At 43.1% G+C, this 24,489-nt stretch overlaps 1 protein-coding gene across 10 annotated transcripts in view; it reads right to left on the bottom strand.

The window, feature by feature from the left end:
• TMEFF1 (transmembrane protein with EGF like and two follistatin like domains 1) overlaps positions 1-24,489 on the bottom strand; it is a 151,552-nt gene that overhangs the window by 75,714 nt on the left and 51,349 nt on the right. The window contains exon 1 of one of the 10 annotated variants that reach the window (XM_088838200.1): positions 19,815-20,353. The exons of the other annotated variants lie outside the window; for them this stretch is intronic. Coding sequence (XP_088694326.1) covers positions 19,815-20,004 — 190 coding nt within the window. The 5' untranslated portion in view covers positions 20,005-20,353. Of the gene's footprint in view, positions 1-19,814; positions 20,354-24,489 lie in introns of those variants that run through there. 10 annotated transcript variants of the gene reach the window in all.

Raw genomic sequence — 24,489 nt, 5'->3', positions numbered from 1 at the left:
TCAGTGCATGACACATCAGAAGTGCTACGTTAAGTGTTTGCTGGGGTTTTTTTTTTATTAATACCAGCTCTGGAGAAGATGGGGGAAATGAGCATTCAAACCAACTTTAAGAGTATAAACTGGCAGAACCTCTCATAGGAAAATGTGGCAGTATATACGGAAATTTAAACTGTCTCTATGTCTTAACCCCACAGCTCTATTACTAGGAAATTATGATAGGGATAGAAGACAAAACATACGAAAGTGTACCTGCAAGACTGATAACATCAACTTTTTTATATAATAGAAAAGTGGAAAACAATCTAAGTGTCCACCTGTTGGGAATTAATTACATAAATTATTGATGAAATACTATGCAGCCATGAAAGTATGTGACAGAAATACATATACTGATATGGAAGGACCGAGATCCATTGTGTAGTACAAAAAGCAGGTTATAAAACTATATAATTAATAGTAGAAGAGTCCCTTGGACTGCAAGGAGATCCAACCAGTCCATCCTAACAGAGATCAGTCCTGGGTGTTCATTGGAAGGACTGATGCTAAAGCTGAAACTCCAATAACTCTGGCCACCTCATGCGAAGAGTTGACTCATTGGAAAAGACTCTGATGCTGAGAGGGATTGGGGGCAGGAGAAGAAGGGGACGACAGAAAATGAGATGGCTGGATGGCATCACCGACTCGATAGACATGAGTTTGAGTGAACTCCGGGAGTCGGTGATGGACAGGGAGGGCTGGCATGCTGTGATTCATGGGGCTGCAAAAAGTCGGACACGACTGAGCGACTGAACTGAACTGAACATGTAACCTTGTTCTGTATTTTCCAAGTCTCCTGTAAATGTTTTATCATGCTTTCATAATTTAAAATAACTAAAATTAAAAAATAAAACTATAGTTATAATGCAATTTATATTTTGCAACATATACATGTTTATGTAAGTATTTTTAACTTTTCAAAGTACATTCAGTATATTTCCTACATCAAAAATTTTGAAATATCAACAAATAAATCTAAACACAAGAAAACACCCTTCTGTTTCTTTTTTTTTTTTTTTGTTACTCCACATAGGTTGTGGGATTTTAGTTTCACTATAAGAGATCAAACCTGGGCCCAAAGCAGTGAAAGCACTGAGTCTTAACCACTGGACCACCAGGTAATTCCCATTTCTAGTTCTATTTCTAACCACTGTTCCTTAGTGCCTGCAATACCAAATGGAATGGGAGGCAGCCAGAATCCAGATGTCACCCACAAAGACAAAAATCTACAAAAGAACCTGAAAGTTACCACTAAAGAGCCTGATGTTAACTGTTTTAAAAGGACTTCACAAACTCTAGGGTATTATTATTAATAGAAAGAGTTCCAGATTTGGAGTTTTAACTATTTGATTAAGTAACTACACAAAATTGGCCAAGCACTAAATCTGAGAAACCCCACTTCGCTAGAGTAAAAGTGGGTATAATAATCCCTCGCAGGATAAAAAAGATTAAAAGACATCTTTACAAAGGACAACCAGAAACTATCAAGGATACTTCTCCCCCTTGGGTGAAATCATCAAAACCAAAAGTCTGACACAACCCCAACCTTAAACCCCATTTTATAAGACAGTGAATAATCTTTTTTAAAAAACTAAGTTTAATTAAATAGTAATTAGGAAGCACTTGCTTCCCTCATAGCTCAGCTGGTAAAGAATCCGCCTGCAATGCAGGAGACCCCGGTTCAATTCCTGGGTTAGGAAGATCCGCTGGAGAAGAGATAAGCTACCCACTCCAGTATTTTTGGGCTTCCCTTGTGACTCAGCTGGTAAAAGAATCCACCTGCTATGTGGGAGACCTGGGTTCGATCCCTGGGTTGGGAAGATCCCCTGGAGAAGGGAAAGGCTACCCACTCCAGTATTCAGTTCAGTTCAGTTCAGTCACTCAGTCGTGTCCGACTCTCCGCGACCCCATGAATCACAGCACGCCAGGCCTCCCTGTCCATCACCAACTCCCAGAGTTCACTCAAACTCATGTCCACAGAGTCAGTGATGCCATCCAGCCATCTCATTCTCTGTCGTCCCCTTCTCCTCCCGCCCTCAACCTTACCCAGCATCAGAGTCTTTTCCAGTGAGTCAACTCGTCGCATGAGGTGGCCAAAGTACTGGAGTTTCAGCTTTAGCATCAGTCCCTCCAATGAACACCCAGGATTGATCGCCTTTAGAATGGACTGGTTGGATCTCCTTGCAGTCCAAGGGACTCTCAAGACTCTTCTCCAACACCACAGTTCAAAAGCATCAATTAATCGGCGATCAGCTCAGGCCTGGAGAATTGCATGGACTATACAGTCCATGGGGTCACAAAGAGTTGGACACGACTGATCGACTTTCACTCACTCAGGAAGCACTTATGGTCTGAACTTGAAGGAAACAATAGTAAACATAATCGCACAACCTAAGAAACATCTCAAACCACTTTATATAGGAAAAACTATCTATGAAAAAAATAATAAACAAAGACTGAGCTGACATGTGAACAATAGAGAATCTAAATATACAACAAGGCTATGAACAACAGAACTGAAACAGAAACATCAGCAGTTTAGGTTCATTTGTGAAATAATATTATACAAAAGCTGACAAAAAAATAAGCTGAACTTAAAATTCCAAAAGACCTGATCTGTGAACAGGAGTGGCTCAGGTTAAACAGAACATGCCAAAGCAAACATTAACATCAAGAAAAAAGTTCAGGGAATTCCCTGGCGCTCCAGTGGCTAAGACTGCACTCCCAACACAGGGGGCCTGAGTTCGATCCCTGGTCAGGGAACTAGACCCCACGTGCCACAACTAAGATCCTATGCAGTCAAATAAAAATAAATACTTTTCAAAACAAGTTCAAACCTTTTTGTTATAAATGAAATAATTTCAGCACAAACATTATAAGATACATTAAGAGGAGAATGGCAATCATCACAGATGTCTCTATATAATTTTTCATATTCCTCAAATTTTGTACATCAAACAAATACTACTTTTATAATAAAGAAAAAAGGTGTGGGGTTTTCTCCTTTTCCTTTTTTTAACCATGGAAAAGACTCAGAGAATATCTGCACAAAAAATAGGAGGAATGGAGCCATGGTTGAAAATGTAATACCTGCCAAAGTTTCTGAAGGCAGAAGAATACGTTAAGAACTTTAGAACCTGAAATGACTTTTCAAAAAATGATGAAATTACTGAGCCATGAAAAATACATGACACTTATAAAAAAGGAATAGATTCAAACAGTAACAAAATATTAACAGTAAATCATCTAATAAAGTAAAAGCAAAAAATGAGAGTTTTAAGATATAAATTTAAATAGAATTTCACAGTGAACAAGAAGAGTAGTATCCCAACTGCTAAATGTTCCAGTTCTCCCGTGAGAGAAGCTAATAACGGAACTAACAGTAGGAATAATGAAAACAGTTCTGTTAAAACAATGTTTCTAACAATGCAAAAAAAGGGGAGGGTGAACAGAAGGTAAATGGGTTGACATTATCTCCCAAACCTGCTTTTACAAAAATTGAAATTTACATGCTACTAAAGTCTAGAGATCTCTTCAATAAAATTAGAGATACCAAGGGAACATTTCATGCAAAGATGGGCACAATAAAGGATAGAAATGGTATGGACCTAACAGAAGCTGAAGATACTAAGTAGAGGTGGCAAGAATACACAGAACAACTGTACCAAAAAGATCTTCACGACCAAGATAATCACGATGATGTGATCGCTCACCTAGAGCCAGATATCCTGGAATGTGAAGTCAAGTGGGCCTTAGGAAGCATCACTATGAACAAAGCCAGTGGAGGTGATAGAATGCCAGTTGAGCTATTTCAAATCCTGAAAGATGATGCTGTGAAAGTGCTGCACTCAATATGTCAGCAAATTTGGAAAACTCAGCAGCGGCCACAAGACTGGAAAAAGTCAATTTTCATTCCAATCCCAAAGAAAGGGAATGCCAAGGAAGGTTCAAACTACTGCACAATTGCATTCATCTCACACGTTAGTAAAGTAACGCTCAAAATTCTCCAAGCCAGGCTTCAACAGTACGTGAACCATAAACTTCCAGATGTTCAAGCTGGTTTCAGAAAAGGCAGAGGAACCACAGATCAAATTGCAAACATCCGTTGGATCATCGAGAAAGCAAAAGAGTTCCAGAAAAACATCTATTTCTGCTTCATTGACTATGCCAAAGCCTTTGACTGTGTGGATCACAATAAACTCTGGAAAATTCTGAAAGAGATGGGAATACCAGACCACCTGACCTGCTTCTTGAGAAACCTGTATGCAGGTCAGGAAGCAACAGTCAGAACTGTACATGGAACAACAGACTGGTTCCAAATAGGAAAAGGAGTACGTCAAGGCTGTATATTGTCACCCTGCTTATTTAACTTCTATGCAGAGTACATCATAAGAAACACTGGGCTGGAGGAAGCACAAGCTGGAATCAAGATTGCCGGCAGAAATATTAGTAACCTCAGATATGCAGATGACACCACCCTTATGGTAAAAAGTGAAGAGGAACTAAAGGGCCTCGTGATGAAAGTGAAAGAGGAGAGTGAAATAGTTGGCTTAAAACTAAACATTCAGAAAACTAAGATCACGGCATCTGGTCCCATCACTTCATGGCAAATAGATGGGGAAACAGTGGAAACAGTGACTGACTTTATTTGGAGGGGCTCCAAAATCACTGCAGATGGTGACTGCAGCCATGAAATTAACAGACGCTTGCTCCTTGGAAGAAAAGTTATGACCAACCTAGACAGCGTATTAAAAAGCAGAGACATTACTTTGCCAACAAAGGTCCGTCTAGTCAAAGCTATGGTTTTTCCAGTAGTCATGTATGGATGTGAGAGTTGGACTACAAAGAAAGCTGAGCGCAGAAGAATTGATGCTTTTAAACTCTGGTGTTGGAGAAGACTCTTGAGAGTCCCTTGGACTGCAAGGAGATCCAGCCAGTTCATTCTCAAGGAAATCAGTCCTGAATATTCTTTGGAGGACTGATGCTGAGGCTGAAACTCCAATACTTCGGCCACCTGATGAAAAGAACTGACTCATTTGAAAAGACCCTGATGCTGGGAAAGATTGAAGGTGGGAGGAGAAGGGGACAACAGAGGACGAGATGGTTGGATGGCATCACCGACTCAACGGACATGAGTTTGAGTAAACTCCAGGAATTGGCAACAGACAGGGAGGCCTGGCGTGCTGCAGTCCATGGGGTCACAAAGAGTCAGACACGACTGAGCGAGTGAACTGAACTGAAAGAAATCACATGCATAAGGAAATGAGGCATAATATATATGAACTTAAAAGATGGTTGGTTATAATAAAGACAATAACAAGTGCTGGCCAGAATACGGAGAAATTGGAATCCTCAGACATTGCTGCTGAAAATGTAAAATGATGCAGCACTTTGGAAAACAGCTTGGCAGTTCCTCAAAATATTAAACACAGACTTACCATGTGACCCAGTAATGCTATTAATACTCCTAGGTAGATACCCAAGAAAACTGAAAACATATGTCCACAGGAAAACTTGTACATGAATGCTTACAGCAGCATTATTCATAATAGCTAGAAAGTGGAAACAAGTCAAATGTCCATCAGCTGATGAATGGATAAACAAAGCATGGTATTATCCATACAATGGAATAGTATTTGGTCATAAAAAACAATGACATTCCAATCCATGCTACAACATGGATGAATCTTGAAAACAGTATGCTCAGTGAAAGGAGCCAATCACAAAAACGCCACATACTGTATGATTCCAGTTATATGCAATGTCCAAAACTTTTAAATCTACAGCAAAAGATAGATTAGTGGTTACCTAGGGCTGTGGGAGTGGGGTCCGGGGAGTGATTGCTAAAGAATATGAGGTTTCTTTGGAAAGGACAAAAATGTTCCAAAATTGATCATTGTGACAGTTGCACAACTTTGCAGCTATATTAAAAACAACTGGATTTTACATCTTAAAAGGCAATCACAATAATAGAGGGTCACAAATGTCATAATTACTTCACTTAATGTAAGTGGGCTATGAAAGCAGAACGGTCTATATCTACACTGTGAAACGAATCCCAACACTTAAAAGACACACACAAATCCAAAACCGAATAGGCAGTATTATGACTTCAGGAGATTCTTTAAAACTATCTTACACAAAAATAAAAATTACAACAAAAAAATGAAACAAAAACTATTCAATGTATGTGTCCCAAACAGAATAACAAAAATATACAAAAATAAACTTTTATTATACTTGGAGGCTTCAATGTTTCATTCACAATAGATGACAACACAAAGTATTAAAAGAATCAAACTGACATAAAGCACAAATTAAACCATTTCCTTTGGTAGGGGCCAACTTGGCAGAGACAGGTTCAGAAAAGAAAGATTTAAGTAGATATAGATCAAATATCAGGCTTCCCTTGTGGCTAAGATGGTAAAGAATCCATTTGCAATGAGGAAGACCTAGGTTCGATCCCTGGGTTGAGAAGATCCCCTGGAGGAGGGCATGACAACCCACTTCAGTATTCTTGTCTGGAGAACCTCCTTGGACAGAGGAGCCTGGTGGGCTACAGTCCATGGGGTTGCAAAGAGTCGGACAGGACTGAGCGACTAAGCACAGCACACACAGCACAGATGAAATATAGATACAGATGTAAGTAGATAGAAATACACATATATAGACAGATTTATATACAGAAAGAGACTATGATACAGCAAGTTTGGTGAAACCTTAATTGGAAAATCTGGGTATACTACTACAATTTATTTCCAAGTTTGAAATTCAGAAAATGTTTTAAACTTTAAGTAAAATTAATAGTTACATAATAGGGAACTAAGAATCTAAGGAAATAACACTTTCTTTCCTGAGGTATAAGTATCTTTCACAAAATATGTTCTCATACTAGAATGCAGAGACACACCTAATTTCTAGTTTGGTTGGTTGGCTGGTTTTTTTGGCCTCGCTGTGCTGCTTGCGAGACCTTGCTCTCAGACCTTGCTCTCTGGGACTGACACCATGCTCTCAGCACTGAAAGCATGGACTCCTAACCTGGACCACCAGAGAATTCCCCACCTAGTTCTCATATGAAAACCTAGAATTATATAACACATTCTTAGGTCATAATGCAAAATCACAAAACAATCTATCAGTAACATCTAAATTCCTAAGTTATACAACAACTCATGACAGGAAATTTATCATAAATGCCTGTGGTCTTAAGGAAACAGAAACAAAGTTCTGTTTCTTCCTCAAGAATTTAGAGAAAAAAAAAGGAAAGCTAAAAAAGAGGAAGTACTAAAACTAAGAAATAAAACTGATAAAGGAAAACTAAACATGATAAAAATATCATTAGAGAACATTTCAAGGAAATTGGTATACAGTCAGAGATGATAGCAGGATAGCTTTCAAATAGGAAGAGGTAGGAGGTGGATTCAAGGCAAGATTTGAGAAGGGAAAAGACAGAATAAAGCAGAAGTTGCAAGGAGTACAGGCGGGAGAGGTGCTCAGATGGGAAGGGCCGGAAACTGCAGAAAAAAAGGATTTACATTCAACTTGGTGGTTGTGAGCAACAGCAATGAAGGAAGGATTACACACCAATTTGACCCTCCTCCAAACAGGTTCTGCACCCCATGTCAAGAGCGTCACAACTCATCCTGCCTCCTATAGGAGGTGATCCAGAAAGCCAAGGGAGAAAAAGGTCAGTGAAAGGATGGCTGAGTAGGGCCTAACAACCTGAAGAGCTGATGCCCCATTAGACAACTCTGGAGAATTTCAGCCACGTGGAAAGAGCCTGCTGCTGCTGCTGCTAAGTCACTTCAGTCGTATCCGACTCTGTGTGACCCCATAGACGGAAGCCCACCAGGCTACCCCATCCCTGGGATTCTCCAGGCAAGAACACTGGAGTGGGTTGCCATTTCCTTCTCCAATGGAAAGAGCCTAATGTTATCCATACCTCCAAGTTCAAAGAGTGAAAGTGAAAGTCGCTCAGTTGTGTTGGCACTGTTTGCAACCCCATGGACTATAAGTCCATGGAACCCTCCAGGCCAGAACACTGGAGTGGGTAGCCTTTCCCTTCTCCAGGGGATGTTCCCAAACCAGGGATCGAACCCAGGTCTCCTGTATTGCACACAGATTCTTTACCAGTTGAGCCACAAGCAAAGCCCAAGAATACTGGAGTGGGTAGCCTATGCCTTCTCCAGCGGAGCTTTCCAACCCAGGAATCGAACCAGGATCTCCTGCATTCCAGATTGATTTTTTATCAACTGAGCCTCTAGGGAAGCCCTGATAAGTTTAGAAAAGGCAGACCAAAATCCAGATTTTTAAGTGACACCTCAAGATTTTCAATGGTTAACAACCAGTTCAATTTCTAAAAATACAGTGCAGCCAAACAAATCCTCTGCGTTCTCCCCATTTCCACTGTCATCTTTCACCATGCTCCCAGTCTCTTCTCTCCCTTTCAATCCCAGACTTTGTTTTCTAAAACCACAATGTCACTCACATCCTTCAAAAGCTTTCCTTTCTCTTCAGAGCAAGTGTCAAACCTTCAGTTCAGCCTTCAAGGCCTTCCTCTAATAGAGTGGCAATCGGGTTAGACTCATCTCCTGCCTTCATCCCCACAGCCCAGTATCCCCAGAGAGTCCCCTCGCTTCCCCATCTTTGTAGCTGGATTCCAGTGCCATTCCAACAGCCTAGAGAACACTCCTTCCAACTCTCCTCAGTTTCTACATTCGTTCAGTCATTAACTCAACAAATAAATACAGGATGGGCACCTAATTTTGTGTCAGACATAGTTCTAGGCACAGATGATACAGCAGTGAACAAAAAAAAAGACAAAAACTCCCTGCCCTCGTGGATCTACACAGAGTCGTCAGAGAATAACAGGTACAGGTCAGAGGCTTCCCTCACGGCTCAGACAGTAAAGAGTCCGCCTGCAATGCAGGAAACCTGGGTTCTATCCCTGGGTTGGGAAGATCCCCTAGAGAAGGGAATGGGTACCCATTCCAGTAATCTTGCCTGGAGAATTCCATGAAGAGAGGAGCCTGGTGGGTTACAACCCACTGGGTCACACAAAGAGTGGAACACAACTGAGCGACTAACACAACTTTTCATATTAGGTCACAGAGAAAATGTGCTTTGGAGACAGAAAAAAAAACACAAAGGAGGATTCAGGTATGAGAAGGGAAGAAGGGGTGGGAGGTAGAAAAGGTTGCAATTTTAAGGCATCATTTTGAAAGTGACGTTGAAGATGAGAAGGAGCTAGGGGATAAATAACTGGGACAAGAAGGTTCCAAGCAAAAGGAAGGTCAACAACAAAGGCCTCAGGCAAAAGTGTGGCTGGTGCTTTGGGCTGACATTCTACTCTGCCCGTAAAGCCCAGTTCGAGAGCAACTTATTCAGGAAAATAGGAATTATTTTTTGATTCCCAGAAATAGAAATTATTCATCCCCTTAACACTGTATCAGTATCTTCCTTAGGGCACACCTCCTATGGTGGAAACCTTAACTGATCAATTAATCATATAAGTCAGGTAGAGCAAGGAACCATTTCTTAAATGACATATACATATTACAACCATTTTAAACTTCAAACGTATAAATGGACATTCATTCCCCCATATATTATAGCATCAAGACCTTTTTTTGAGCATGGGTCTGCCAAATGCAGCTCTCCACTTCCTTGGATAAACCACAATCATAATCCATTATCTACAATGTCCATTTTCCTCCCTTTCACAGTAGAACAAGACTTATAAAATATCTCCAAAGTTTTCTAGGAGTAGAATCTTCCCAGATTTTTAAGGTTTCCCCAGTCTGTTTTGGTTGAACTGACCACAGTTTAATTCACTGAAAGGCAATTCTTTCAGCTTCATGCCTTTATCAAGTCTTTCCAAAGCAATTCATAAGAACAGCTGCTTTTGGCATTCACATTTCATCTATTTGAGTAATATTTATTAATATTTATTTGTCTGTTTTGTTCACTGCTGCATCATCTGTGCCTATTAATTGAGTAATATTTATTATACCACTGGTATAAATAAACTTGAGAACAGACACAACTGATTCTCGGTAAGCAGAGAAATCAAACGATACACAGACAAACCAGAGCATACCTACCACCGGAGCATCTGTATGCTGTAGGATTTGGATAATATGGTTCACTAAGGGAATGTTTAATAGAGAAGGTTAAAATCAAGCCCAGCAAAGCATCTGAAGAGACATTCCTCCAAACAACATATATAAATGGCTGTTAAGCACATACAAATGTGCTCAATGTCATTAGGGAAACACAGGTCAAAACCTCACTGATCCACACCTTCAGTTAGGACTCCAACTAGAACAACAATAACCAAAACGATAGCAACAAGTGTTGCAGAGGGTGTGGAGAAACTGGAGCCCTTGTCCACTGCTGACGAAAACCTAAAATGGTTGCAGCTGCTTTGGGAAACAGTCTGCCAGTTTCTCAAAATGTTAAACGAGAATTGAAAACATAGGTCCACAAAAAAACCTGTACGTGTATGTTCATAGCAGCATTATTCATAACAGCCAAAATGTGGAAACAGCCCACTGTCCATTAGCTGATGGAAAAGCAAAAAGGTGCCACATATATCCATACTACAGAGTATCACTCAGCCAAAAAAAGGGAATAAAGTTCTGATACATGCTATAACATGGATGACCCCTGAAAAAAATCACGCTAAGTGAAAGAAGTCAATCACAAAAGGCCACATACTATATGATTCCCTTTATACGCAATGTTCAAAATAGGCAGATCCATAACATCAAAAAGAAGATTAGTAGTTGTTAAGGGCTGGGGGGGGAGGAGGCGGGGTGAAAAGGAAAATGGAATCACTGTTAATAAGTACAGGATTTGGGGGGAGTGAAATGTTCTGAATTTAGACAGTGGTGATGGTTGTATGACTTTGTAACTATACTAAAAGTCACTTTAACTGTACACCTTTAAAAAACTCCATTGCTATCAATGTTCAATAAATGCTTATTATTGAGGGAGTAGGGGAAAGGGGAAGAAAGCCCAGATGTACTAAACAAATTTCCTGCATATATTTTTAAGAAGTTAACCAACCATTTCTGTTTGAAGGCAGGGATGACCTCTAATATATTTCCCTTAATATACAGTATATTAGATCATAGAAAAGCAATGCCAAAGAATGCTCAAACTATCGCACAGTTGTACTCATCTCACACGCTAGTACAGTAATGCTCAAAATTCTCCTAGCCAGGCTTCAGAAATACGTGAACTGTGAACTCCCAGATGTTCAGGCAGGTTTTAGAAAAGGCAGAGGCACCAGAGATCAAATTGCCAACATCCGCTGGATCATGGAGAAAGCAAGAGAGTTCCAGAAAAACATCTATTTCTGCTTCATTGACTATGCCAAAGCCTTTGACTGTGTGGATCACAATCAGTTCAGTTCAGTTCAGTCGCTCAGTCGTGTCCGACTCTCCGCGACCCCATGAATCACAGCACGCCAGGCCTCCCTATCCATCACCAACTCCCGGAGTACACTCAAACTCATGTCCACAGAGTCGGTGATGCCATCCAGCCATCTCATTCTCTGTCGTCCCCTTCTCCTCCCGCCCCCAACCTTTCCCAGCATCAGAGTCTTTTCCAGTGAGTCAACTCGTCTCATGAGATGGCCAAAGTATTGCAGTTTCAGCTTTAGCATCAGTCCTTCCAATGAACACCCAGGATTGATCTCCCTTAGAATGGACTGGTTGGATCTCCTTGCGGTACAAGTGACTCTCAAGAGTCTTCTCCAACACCACAGTTCAAAAGCATCAATTCTTCGGTGATCAGCTTTCTTCACAGTCCAACTCTCACATCCATACGTGACCACGGGAAAAACCATAGCCTTGACTAGACGGACCTTTGTTGGCAAAGTAATGTCTCTGCTTTTCAATATATTATCAAGGTTGGTCAGAGCCTTCCTTCCAAGGAGTAAGTGTCTTTTAATTTCATGGCTGCAATGGAAAATTCTGAAAGAGATGGGAATACCAGACCACCTGACCTACCTCTTGAGAAACCTGTATGCAGGTCAGGAAGCAGCAGTCAGAACTGTACATGGAACAACAGACTGGTTCCAAATAGGAAAAGGAGTACGTCAAGGCTGTATATTGTCACTTTGCTTATTTAACTTATATGCAGAGTACATCATGAGGAACGCTGGGCTGGAAGAAGCACAAGCTGGAATCAAGATTGCTGAGAGAAATCATTCGCTTATTTATTTTCTTGAAGTGCTGTGCAGCTTGCAGGATCTTAGTTCCCTGACTTGGGATCAAACCCAGGACCTGGCAGTTAAAGCACCAAGCCCTAACCACTGGACAAACCAGGCAATTCCCTCTAATTTCATTCTTTTGCATGTAGCACTGTATATTCTCACCTCCTTTGTCCTAGATTACTTGACTGTAAGTGTGGGGTTTTATTTCCAGGCTTTCTACCCTATTCCATGGATCTGTATGTCTGTTTTTGTGCCCGTAGCATACAGTTTTGATTACTGTAGCTTTGCAGTACAGTCTGAAGTCAGGGAGCTGGTTTTCTCCACCCCTGTTGTTTCTCATCGTTGTTTTGGCTATTGGGAGCTTTTTATGTTTCCATACAGATTCTTTTTAAACGTCTATTTATTTACCTATTTATTTATTTATTCATTTTTGGCTGTGCTGGGTTGTCCTGCTAACACCCAGGCTCTTCTCTGCTGTGTGCGGGCTTGCTCCAGTTGGGGCAACCACAAGCTACTCACTGTGGTGGCTTCTCCTGTTGCGGCACACAGGGTCTAAGATGCAAGGGACTCAGCTGCCCCAAGACATGTGGGATTTCAGTTCCCAGACCAGAGATCAAACATGTGCCCCATGCCTTGGCAGGCAGATTCCCAACCACTGGACCACGAGGGAAGTCCTTCCATATAGATTTTTAAAATTTTTGTTCCATTTCTGTGAAAAATACGATTGGTAATTTGACAGCGGATTGCCTTGGGTAGTATTGTCATTTTAACAATATTGATTCTTCCAATCCAAGAACACCGTCTATCTTTCCCTCTGTGCCATCTTCAATTTCTTTCGTTAGCATCTTAAGAGTTTTTGGAACACAGGTCTTTTGTCTCCTTCGGTAGATTTATTCCTAGGTATTTTTATTCTTTTTGATGTGATGGTAAATGGGATTGGTTCCTTAATTTCTCAATGAGAAACTTCTCTTAATATGAAGTTTATATCATCCATTTATATCATTCTTAACCACACCACAATCCAGAGGATCTGGATTTCTGTGACATTTTAAAAACCTATTTCAAATTCTCCACCTTACATCTCTCACCAATGCAGCTTGCTGGTCTCTTTAAGAGTTTTTCTTTCTCTTTAACCCCATTCCCTAAAATAGCAATGTCTCACATGTTTAGCCTCATGTGTTCTTCTCTAACACCCTAGAGCCAAAAAGGACTGTAATCATTATCTTCACATTACAAATGAAAAAAAAAAAAAAAAAAGGCAGCATGGCTAAGGTCACCTGGTCTCCTGGGCTCAAGGTTAATTTTTCTTCACATAAATCAGGTATTTCCAAACATCTGTCTCTTTGGATGAACATGAAACCTCTCTGGTAAGGTAGATTTTTTTTAAATAAGTACAGGGCTTCCCTGGTGGCTCAGTGGTCAAGAATCTGCCTGCTAAAACAGGAAACACAGGTTCAATCCCTGATCCGGGAAGATCTCACACGCTGTGGAGCCAGCAAGCCCAAGCACCACAACTACTGAATCTGTGCCAAAGCCAGGGAGCCGCAACTACTGAAGCCTGCACACCTTAGAGCCCGTGCGCTGCAACAAGAGAAGTCACCACAGCCAGAAGCCCATGCACCGCAACGAGAGAGTAGCCACAGCTCACAACTAGAGAAAAGCCCGCGCAGCAACCAAGACCCAGTGCGGCCAAAAATAAAAATAATAAATACAATTATTAAGAAACAGCAAGCACAAACAACAAGATAACAATCGATAAGTATAAAGTCTAGAATAAGTAGAAAACTTAGAGAACAACTTTTTTTTTTTTTTTAAAGAAAGGGCTTGTTTTGAACAAGAAGAGATAAACAAAGGGCTCACTGCTTAGCAAAGATGTTGTAACATCAAGATGCAACAGGGACATGCAGACCCTTTCAGTTTCTTCTCTGCTTTAGTAATCTTCACCAAAGAACATGACCTTCAAAAACTGGGAAGGCAGACCCTGATAAAATGGAGCTAACATCTAAAGGAAGCGGCATGGAAATCGGACAGCAATGGAACAGAGAGCTAGTTCAAAGGAATCTGCTTCTGATCCAAACAAATCACATTCCATAATGCTGAAAAAAACTTTTAAGATCTGACTACTGATTATCTAAGCTATCTTGACAAGCTGCCAGAAGACCAGAAAGGAAAGAATGCATTCTCAATTTTCAAAAAAGAAAAAACAAACTCAGAAAAAACATCCATAGGTAAAGCTGCCACATATCCACTGAACAGCTCTAGAATGGGTCAGTAAGTTTTTTAACATAATGAAAAGAAAAAGCCACCATGGGCTCTCGATTAAGGCAGACTATAGGACATTTGCTTTTTGATATGACTACTAAGAATGGAAAAGGGATGATACAGATATATACATATACTGATTCTAACAAGACAATCTGGCAGAATCTTTTAATGATAGACTGGTGAACAAATTGGGAAAATGTTAACAGCAGAAGCTCAAAAATCTGTTATATACAACTAAGAAGATACATAGCTGGTTGAACATCCGGCTGATTAATGTATCAACATCAACCAATTTGGAAAGAAGTCTACAGTAAAATATCACAGAGTTCCATACTTTTCCATGATCTAAACAGCTTCTATAAATTTAATGAAGCCGCAGACATTCTCCTCACACTTACAAGGGCCACAGGGCTGTGAGTGAGCCAATTAACATAGTCTGACAGAATCAGTTTTCAGAAAGGTCAGAACAGGTTGAAACAATGGTCAAAAACCCAAAATGAAAATTAACAGGTAGTCAAGGCCAGTATTTAGATTTTAAAACTTAAACATGTAAAGGAGTTAACCTGTTTATGTGGGAAATGCCTGGGTAATAAAAGCTACTTAAAAAAAAATCAATCACAATCTCAAGCTGCATTAATACATGCATACATCATGAGGAATGCTGGGCTGGAAGAAGCACAAGCTGGAATCAAGATTGCTGGGAGAAATATCAATAATCTCAAGATATGCAGATGACACCACTCTTATGGCAGAAAGCAAAGAAGAACTAAAGAGCCTCTTGATGAAAGTGAAAGAGGAGAGTGAAAAGGCTGGCCTAAAACTCAACATTCAGAAGACTAAGATCATGGCATCTGGTCCCATCACTTCATGGGAAATAGACGGGGAAATAGTGGAAACAGTTCAGTTCAGTCGCTGAGTCGTGTCCAGCTCTTTGCAACCCCATGGACTGCAGCCTGAGAGGCCTCCCTGTCCATCACCCACTCCCGGAGTTTACTCAAACTCATGTCCATTGAGTCAGTGATGCCATAAAACCATCTCATCCTCTGTCATCCCCTTCTTCTCCCACCTCCAATCTTTCCCAGCATCAGGGTCTTTTCTAATGAGTCCCTTTTTTGCATCAGGTGGCCAAAGTATTGGAGTTTCAGCTTCAACATCAGGCCTTCAATGAATATTCAGGACTGATTTCCTTTAGAATGGACTGGTTGAATCTCTTTGCTGTCCAAGGGACTCTCAAGAGTCTTCTCCAACACCACAATTCAAAAGCATCAGTTATTTGGCACTCAGCTTTCTTTATAATCCAACTCACATCCAACCATGACTACTGAAAAAACCATAGCTTTGACTAGATGGACCTTTGTTGGCAAAGTAATGTCTCTGCTTTTTCGCATGCTGTCTAGGTTGGTCATAACTTTTCTTCCAAGAAGCAAGCGTCTGTTAATTTCATGGCTGCAGTCACCATCTGCAGTGATTTTGGAGCCCCCCAAAAAATAAAGTCTCTGTTTCCACTGTTTCCCCATCTATTTGCCATGAAGTGATGGGACCAGATGCCATGATCTTTGTTTTCTGAATGTTGAGCTTTAAGCCTACTTTTTCACTCTCCTCTTTCACTTTCATCAAGAGGCTCTTCAGTTCTTCTTCACTTTCTGCTATAAGGGTGGTGTCATCTGCATATCTGAGGTTATTGATATTTCTCCCGGCAATCTTGATTCCAGCTTGTGCTTCATCCAGTCCAGCGTTTCTCATAATGCACTCTGCATAGAAGTTAAATAAGCAGGGTGACAATATACAGTCTTGACATACTCCTTTCCCCATTTGGAACCAGCCTGCTTTTCCATGTCCAGTTCTAACTGTTGCTTCTTGACCTGTATACAGATTTCTCAGGAGGCAGGTCAGGTGGTCTGGTATTCCCAACTCTTTCAGAATTTTCCAGTTTATTGTGATCCACACAGTGGAAGGCTTTGGAGTAGTCAATAAAGCACACGTAGATGTTTTTCTGGAACTCTCTTGCTTTTTCAATGATCCAACAGATATTGGCAATTTGATCTCTGATTCCTCTGCCTTTTCTAAATCCAGCTTGAACATCTGGAAGTTCACGGTTCACATACTGTTGAAGCCTGGCTTGGAGAATTTTGAGCATTACTTTGCTGGCGTGTGAGATGAGTGCAACTGTGCGGTAGTCTGAGTGGAAACAGTGACAGACTTTTAGGGGCTCCAAAATCACTGCAGAGGTGACTGCAGCCATGAAATTAAAAGATACTTGCTCCTTGGAAGAAAAGTTATGACCAACCTAGACAGCATGCTAAAAAAAAGAGACATTACTTTGCCAACAAAGGTCCATCTAGTCAAAGCTATGGTTTTTTCAGTAGTCATGGTTGGATGTGAGTTGGATTATAAAGAAAGCTGAGTGCCAAATAACTGATGCTTTTGAATTGTGGTGTTGGAGAAGACTCTTAAGAGTCCCTTTGACTGCAAGGAGATCCAACCAGTCCATCCTAAAGGAAATCGGTCCTGAATATTGGAAGGACTGATGTTGAAGCTGAAACTCCAATACTTTGGCCACCCAATGCAAAGAAGAGACTCATCTGAAAAGACCCTGATGCTGGGAAAGATCGAAGACTGAAGGAGAAGGGGATGACAGAGGATGAGATGGTTGTATGGCATCACCAACTCAATGGACATGAGTTTGAGTAAACTCTGGGAGTTAGTGATGGACAGGGATGTCTGGCGTGCTGCAGTCCACAGAGTTGCAGAGTCAGACACGACTGAGAAACTGAACTGAACTGTATGTCCAAACTAGACTTCCCTGGTGGTCCAGTGGTAAAAAATCCACCTGCCAGTGAAGGAGACATGGGTTTGATCCCTGCGTCAGGAAGATCCCGTAGAGAAGGAAATAGCAACCCACTCCAGTATTCCTGCCTGGGAAATCCCATGGACTGAGAAGCCTGGCAGGCTACAGTCCATGGGATCGCAAGAGAGTCAGACAAGACTTAACAACTAAATGGCAACAACAACAAATGTCCAAACTGCAGTACTACAGCTCTCTAATTAATCAACTCTCAAAAATTTATTTTCCATATGAATTACTCCCATAAGAATTACTTTCCATATGAATTCATCCTAGGAACAATTACGACAAGAATCTACAAATACCATTTAGTTAGAACTCTTAGTTTTAGACCCAGAGTTATTCAAGTGTATCTTAGCATTAGAGACATTTTATTTAATAAGCTTAATTTATTGGTATACATATCAAAATATCAATATACCCTTGAAGTAAGGCTCAGATATTATTAAATCCAAATCCCTTTAATAAAAGAGTAAATTAAGAAAATTAAGTAACTTGCTCTGAATCATATAGTTGCCTAGCAAGGGCCACAATCCCCAAATCGTTCCTTTTTTCCATACCATGTAGATTTTCAGCCCTCTATGTCTTTTTTTTAAACTTGTACTATCCACCAGAGTTAGCAAGCATACCCAGAAAACATCCATCAATACACACTTTATTTTGCTAAGGAAAATTAGCTCAGCAAGAACAAATAACCACAGCACATTATCCCATAAAATATTTTGACATGGTGTGATCACTTACAAGTTTGATAGCCAATATTTGTTACAAAAGGGCATGCTGACATACTAATGACTTTTATTCTTAACCATTAAAGTGTGATTATGTATTAAAACATTATCCCACATTCCACTTAACACTAGAAAAATAAAATAAGTTATTACATGGATGGAAAAGTTTTTAATGGACATGCTATTGTTTACTGTGCTCATAACCCCTCCCCATCATAAAATATGCCATTATGAAAATTACTTAAAGATTTCAGACCTTCAAACCTAAACAGCAGGCCAAAGGTTTCTTGATTTAGGGTAGCATAAACATCTATGCTGAGGCCCACTTGCTCCCTCACTCCCCCAGAAACAATGCCCCTTTCAAGAGCCCTTTGGGTACAAAGGTTGTCTGGCAGACTAACCAAAGGATTCTCTGTGACCTGACGTCCATTCTATCTTCAGCCCCACCCCCGACCTCCATACCTCTTCTCCCACCCTTGATTTAAAGAACACAAGTGGAAAATGAGAACTGATAGAAGGGCAAGTTAGCCAGGCTGTGGCTTATGATCACCAGCATCTGCCAGGCCAGCTCCAGAAGGACCTACGCACCCCTAAACGAGACCTGGAAGCCTCTCCTTGCCGCAGGGCTCCTCTGGGACCCGTCGTGAAAGGAAGAGGGAACTTTACTGCCAGGATCCCCTCCTCCCCAGTTTCGTCCATTACAGCCCCAGCAAGCTCTTTGTTTGCAACAGCTGTGGGGGGGGACACGGCCTTGGAGAGAGGGGAGAGGTCACTCCCTTGCTCCCGTGGCGGCCAATCTCCAAGCCCTCCTGCAAAACAGCCCAACGCACGCACAGGACCATTCCCTCGCAACCGGCTCCCTCTTCACACACCACCTTAACCGGGGGCACACCTTTCTACACAGAGGCACTCCCGGAGACCTAATTACCTCTTTCTGTTACCCACATCCTACACAAGATGATGATTCCCTAGCTAACCTCCCTCTGAATCCACACACACGGGGCTTACTCCAGGACCCCCTTCCTTCCTCCTCAGTGTATATACCCCGGCACATCCCTGAGCCCCTGGCTTCACCGAGCACAACGCACACAACAGAGGGTCACTTCCATGGTCCCAGGACTTCCCCTGCTCATATCCACAGACCCGGGGTCACTCCGAGCCCGGAGCGCCCACCTCTCAACCCAAAAGACACACACACAGTCACGCTCCACGGCCTATCTGCGACCTCTGGGCCAGCCGCTCCCCTTCCCCACACGACCCCTCAGAGACCCCAGTGCCCCCCAAGAAGGAACCTCCCCAGCGCACGGTCACTCCCCTGACCCCTCATCGTCACACAAGCACACAGAAAAGCCCTGCCTGGGGCCGCCCCGCTCCCTCCCCTGAGCCTTCACAACACAAACATGCGCTCCCGCGTGCACACCCACGACCACACCGGGAGCCCCAGCCGGCTGCCTCCCACTTGCCGACCCGGCCTCATGCCCTCCCCAGCAGCCCGGCCGCCCGCGCCCAGCCACTTGGCACACACGGAGGCACGCAAGGCCACTCCCCGGCCCCACGCGGGTCCCCAAGCCCGCAGCGCGCGCTCGCGCCCCGCCCGGCGCCCTCGCTCACCCTCGGCCCGGCTCCCGGGACCCCCACACCCCGGCCCGGCCGCGCCGCGCCGCGGGGCCGGAAGGAAGGAGGGGCCGCAGAGGTGCGCTCCGGCCGGTCCTACCTGAGCAGTTGATGCTCTTGCCTTTGCCGCCGGGACAGTCCCCGCCGCCGCCGCCGCCCGGGGGCTGGTTGGACGCGCGGCTCCCGGGCAGAGAGAAGGCGAAGAGCAGAAGCACCGACGTGTAGCAGCAGAAGGCGAGCGGGGGCGCGGCCGGCAGCCGGAGCGGCGCCTCAGCGGCCACGGCGCCCATGGCTAGCGCCCCTGGACGGCGGGAAGCGCAGGGAGCCGCAGGCCCGGGGCATCCAGCCGCGCGCCGGGGGCCCCGCCGCTGCCTCGGCGCCTCCTAGCAGCCGCGCCGCTGCGCCGGGGAGCGGCCCCTCGGCATGCCCGCCCCACCCGCAGCGCCCGCCAGGCCCGGGCCAGCCGCGCTCGGGACGGAGTGGAGGGTCGCGGCGAGTGCGCGCGAGCGTGCGAGCCCGCGCGGGGAGACCGCCGCCGGGGAACGAGCGGGCGCGCGCGCGCGGCGGGCGGGGGTCGCGGGGCAGGGGCAGGCCCAGCCCCTCGCTCGCCTCCTCGCCTTCCCTTTGTGTCCGCGGCCGTCGCCGCCGCGTCACAAAGACCCCGGCCCGCCCGGCGCGGGGCGCGCGACAGAGCCGCCGGCGGGAGGGGTGGCCGCGACCCCGCCCCGCGCACACCCCCGGCGCCCGCGCCCGCAGCTCCGCCCCCGCCCACGGCCGGCGCCGCCTCCGGGGGAGCTATTGTTCCTGCGGCGGGGCGGGCGCGCTGGCGGGGGCTGGGGGCGCGGCCGCCCTGCTCCAGCCACCCGGGGCCGGCGGGCGCCGAGCAGGATCCGAAGGCGTTTCCCTGACGGACGTTTTTGCCGCCCTTCTGTGAGCGTTTTTGAAGCGTTTCCTTGGCCCAGCAGTTTGGCCGGGAAAAGGGCAGGTGGGCTATTATATAGCTATTGCCTAGGTGAAGAAAGTGAGCCGCGGAGCAGTGAAGGTGACTTGTCCAAGGTCACCTACGAGGAAAACGGCCAGGACCCCAGAATTAGAACTCACGTTCTGACTCCAGCTTTGTCGTTCTTAGAGATGGGGGTAAATGGCTGAATTACCGGGATCCTCACCTTTACCTTATTCCCACAAACACCAACTGAATTTAAAATAGTTTTTAAAATTCTGTATTGCCCTCTCCCACTAAGAACAGCTAATATTTAGATAAGATTTGCTACATACAAGACCTGGCCAAATTCCCTCCAGTTCTTTCTTACGGCCCTACAAAGGAGTTTTCACTCTCATCCCTCTTCTACAGAGGAAGAAGTTGAGAGCCAGAGAGGAAAAGGGATCCGACTCCCAACCCAGTGCTCTTCCTATCACATTGTGTGAAATGAGACGCAGCCACAGCAATAAGATGATGGACTGAACTATTTGAAATTCCTCTACTTTTTTCATTCTATTATGCTGCCTCTCACCTCAAAAGGAATTTATAAATCTCGTTGAAAAACTGATGAATTTGACTCATAAAATTTTTTAATGTGTGGAAAGCTGCCACAGGTAAAACCACACTAGGGATAATATCTTCAATGTAAATAGGAGACAACACTTAATATAAATCAGAAATAAAAGGTTGATAGAGTAAAAAGAAAAATGGGGTGCTAACGTCTTATTCACATTAAATATAGACAATAAGTATATAAAAAGATATTTAAACCCAGTAGTAGTAAAAGGCAGATTAAGCCGACAAGCTTTCTTTTCCTGATGATGACTAAAAGAGATAAAAGAAATGACAAAGTTAAAGCCGCTCAGTCGTGTCTCTTTGCTACCCCAAGGACTATACAGTCCATGGAATTCTCCAGGCCAGAATACTGGAGTGGATCGCCCTTCCCTTCTCCAGGGGATCTTCCCAACCCAAGGATCGAATTCTGGTCTCTTCTGGTCTCTGGAATTGCAGGCGGATTCTTTACCCAGCTGAGCCACAGGGGAAACCCAAAAGAAAGGACAAAACCTTGCTTTATTAATTTATGTTTGAGGTGAGCAATTCAACTATGTATCAGAAACATTTAAAACATTTATCCTTTAATCTAGCAATTCCAAGAACTGGAATTTATCCTAAAGAAATAATTGGACAAGAGCACAAAATGTCTATATGAATATCCATCACAGCCTTTTTATAATAGTAAATATCGTCTAAATGTCCATCTGTGGGAACTAAAGTATGGTTTTTGCAATGGAGTATTATGCAGCTTTAGCAATGATGATTAGTGTTTGCTGACATGGAAAAAAGGATACCAGTGAGTATGTGTAAGAAAATCTTACATTTATGAAATAGACATGCATGTGTACATATCCACAGGAAAAAAATTTCAAAAGAATGTACAGCGATATATTTGCAGTGGTTATCTCTAAAAAGTGAGCTTACGAATAAGACCCCTGTCCTTTATACTTTTCTGTGTTTTTTGAATTTTTTTCAATGAAAATTTTTGTTAAAACTTTAAAAAGCTATTTTCTTTTAAATTATATTTTCATCATGCTTTTTATATAAATTCACATTTGAAACATTTTACTAAGATTGCCTCAAATGTCTAAACTGGGCTGTGGCATGGCAGTTATTACAGCTGAAATTCAACTAGCTTCTGCATTAGGTGTGATCTCGGGTTCCTAACTGCCAAGCCACAGCTAAAGGCTCCTTCTCAGACCATTCCTTCAACAGCTTCTCCATTAAACATGACCTCCCCAGTGATTTTTTTCCAGCCATGTGTTTTGGCTCTCCAAACCCCAGTCTTCTGCTTTTAATTTTCATTTGACTGCTAACCATAGTCCAGGAAGAAATACTATGAGGAGACAATCCTTAAATAAAACCAAAACCCTATGGCCATAAATCACAGATCATTTATTTCTGCATCTTTCTCCAAATCAGGTAAGAAAAATTTAACACAGATTTCTCAGAAGTTTTCAAATTGAAAAGGATTGGACCTCAGAAACAAGAGTCCTCTGACTTCAATCATTCAGTCTCAGAGAGGAAAAAAGATCTTAAGAGGTACAAACTTCCGTGTATAAAATAAATAAGCTACAAGGATATATTGAACAGCACAGGGAATATAGCCAACATTTTATAATAACTTTAAATGAAATATAATCTATAAAATTTTGAATCTCTGTTATATACTTGAAACTAACATGTAAATCAACTATACCCCAATAAATTTTTAAAGTTAAAAAAAATCAGTGGTCATCTAATAGACTGGATGTGAGAGTTGGACTATGAAGAAAGCTGATCGCCAAAGAATTGATGCTTTCGAACTGTGGTGTTGGAGAAGATTCTTGAGAGTCCCTTGGACTGCAAGGAGATCCAACCAGTCCATTCTAAAGGAGATCAGTCCTGGGTGTTCATTGGAAGGACTGATGCTAAAGCTGAAGCTCCAATACTTTGGCCACCTCATGCGACGAGTTGACTCACTGGAAAAGACTCTGATGCTGGGAGGGATTGGGGGCGGGAGGAGAAGGGGACGACAGAGAATGAGATGGCTAGATGGCATCACTGACTTGATGGACATGAGTTTGAGTGAACTCCGGGAGTTGGTGATGATGGAAAGGGAGGCCTGGCGTGCTGCAATTCATGGGGTCGCAAAGAGTCGGAGACGACTGAACTGAACTGAACTGAATAGAATCCCCGTCACATGCCTTAACTTTGGTGACCCACTCAGACAGCAAAAGAGTGGGGAACTCACTACATAAAAACCACCCAGAGGAAACTTCCTGGTGGTTCAGTGGTTAGAAATCCACCTTCCAGCAGAAGGGGGGGGTGCAGGGGGAGGGTGCAGATTCAAAACTGGGATCCCATATGCTGCAGAGCAACTCAGCCTGCTCACTGCATGTCGCAACTAAGACCCAAAGCTGCCAAAGATACATATATGTTTTTAAATCACCCAGTAAGTTTTAAAAGAATATAGATTTCTGAATATGACTCCAGGAATTCTGGGGAAAGCTCAAGTATCCCTTATTTACTTTACAGTTGTCTAAGTAACTCACATACACTGCCAGTTTGGAAACCCCTGGCCTATCAGTCAGTGATTGCTCCATAACAAACAACCACAAAATGGCAGCAACCTGCCATAGTAAACATTCATTTCTCCTAGGTCTGGGGCTTGACTGTAGGCTTGGCTGAGTGGCTGGGCTCCAAACTGCAGGTTCAACTGGGCTTGGCTCCTGTGTGCAGGTTGAGTTCTGATCTTCTCCAGGCATATGCACCTTGGGGCCCCAGCTGAAGGGGCAGAACCTGAAGGAACCTGTTTTTATGGAGGTGGCAGAGGTACAAGGGGCATAACCAACTGTGCAAGCACTTTTCACGCCCCTCTGTACATGTCTGCTATGATGCCACTGGCCAAAGCAAGTCTCATAGCTGAGCCCAGAGACAAAGAGGTAAAGTCTGCTCTTCTTAGAGAGGTAAGAAGGAGTTACTATGGAATAAACATTTTTTAACAATGATCTGTCAGAGATTCTATAACTGAACACCATGGATTATGCTCTATCAGAATGTTTTCAGTTCCAAGTCACAGAAAACAGAACCCAAATTAACTTAAAAAGAGACTTATTGACTCAGGTTTTTAGAAAAAAAAAACAACAACAGAGGTAGTGCCCTTTCCTTTGAGTTGATTTTTGTCCTCAGTAAAACTTCATTCATGGAAAACATTGCATTCCTTCAAGAAATCTCATTGCATTCTTTCAAGCCTCTGGGA

Source organism: Moschus berezovskii, chromosome 7, assembly GCF_049115385.1.
Source record: "Moschus berezovskii isolate FMDL1 chromosome 7, NW_MosBer_1.0, whole genome shotgun sequence".
NCBI lineage: Eukaryota > Metazoa > Chordata > Mammalia > Artiodactyla > Moschidae > Moschus > Moschus berezovskii.
The sequence above is the reverse complement of the archived record's forward strand: the minus strand, read 5'-3'. Positions and strand labels throughout refer to the sequence as shown.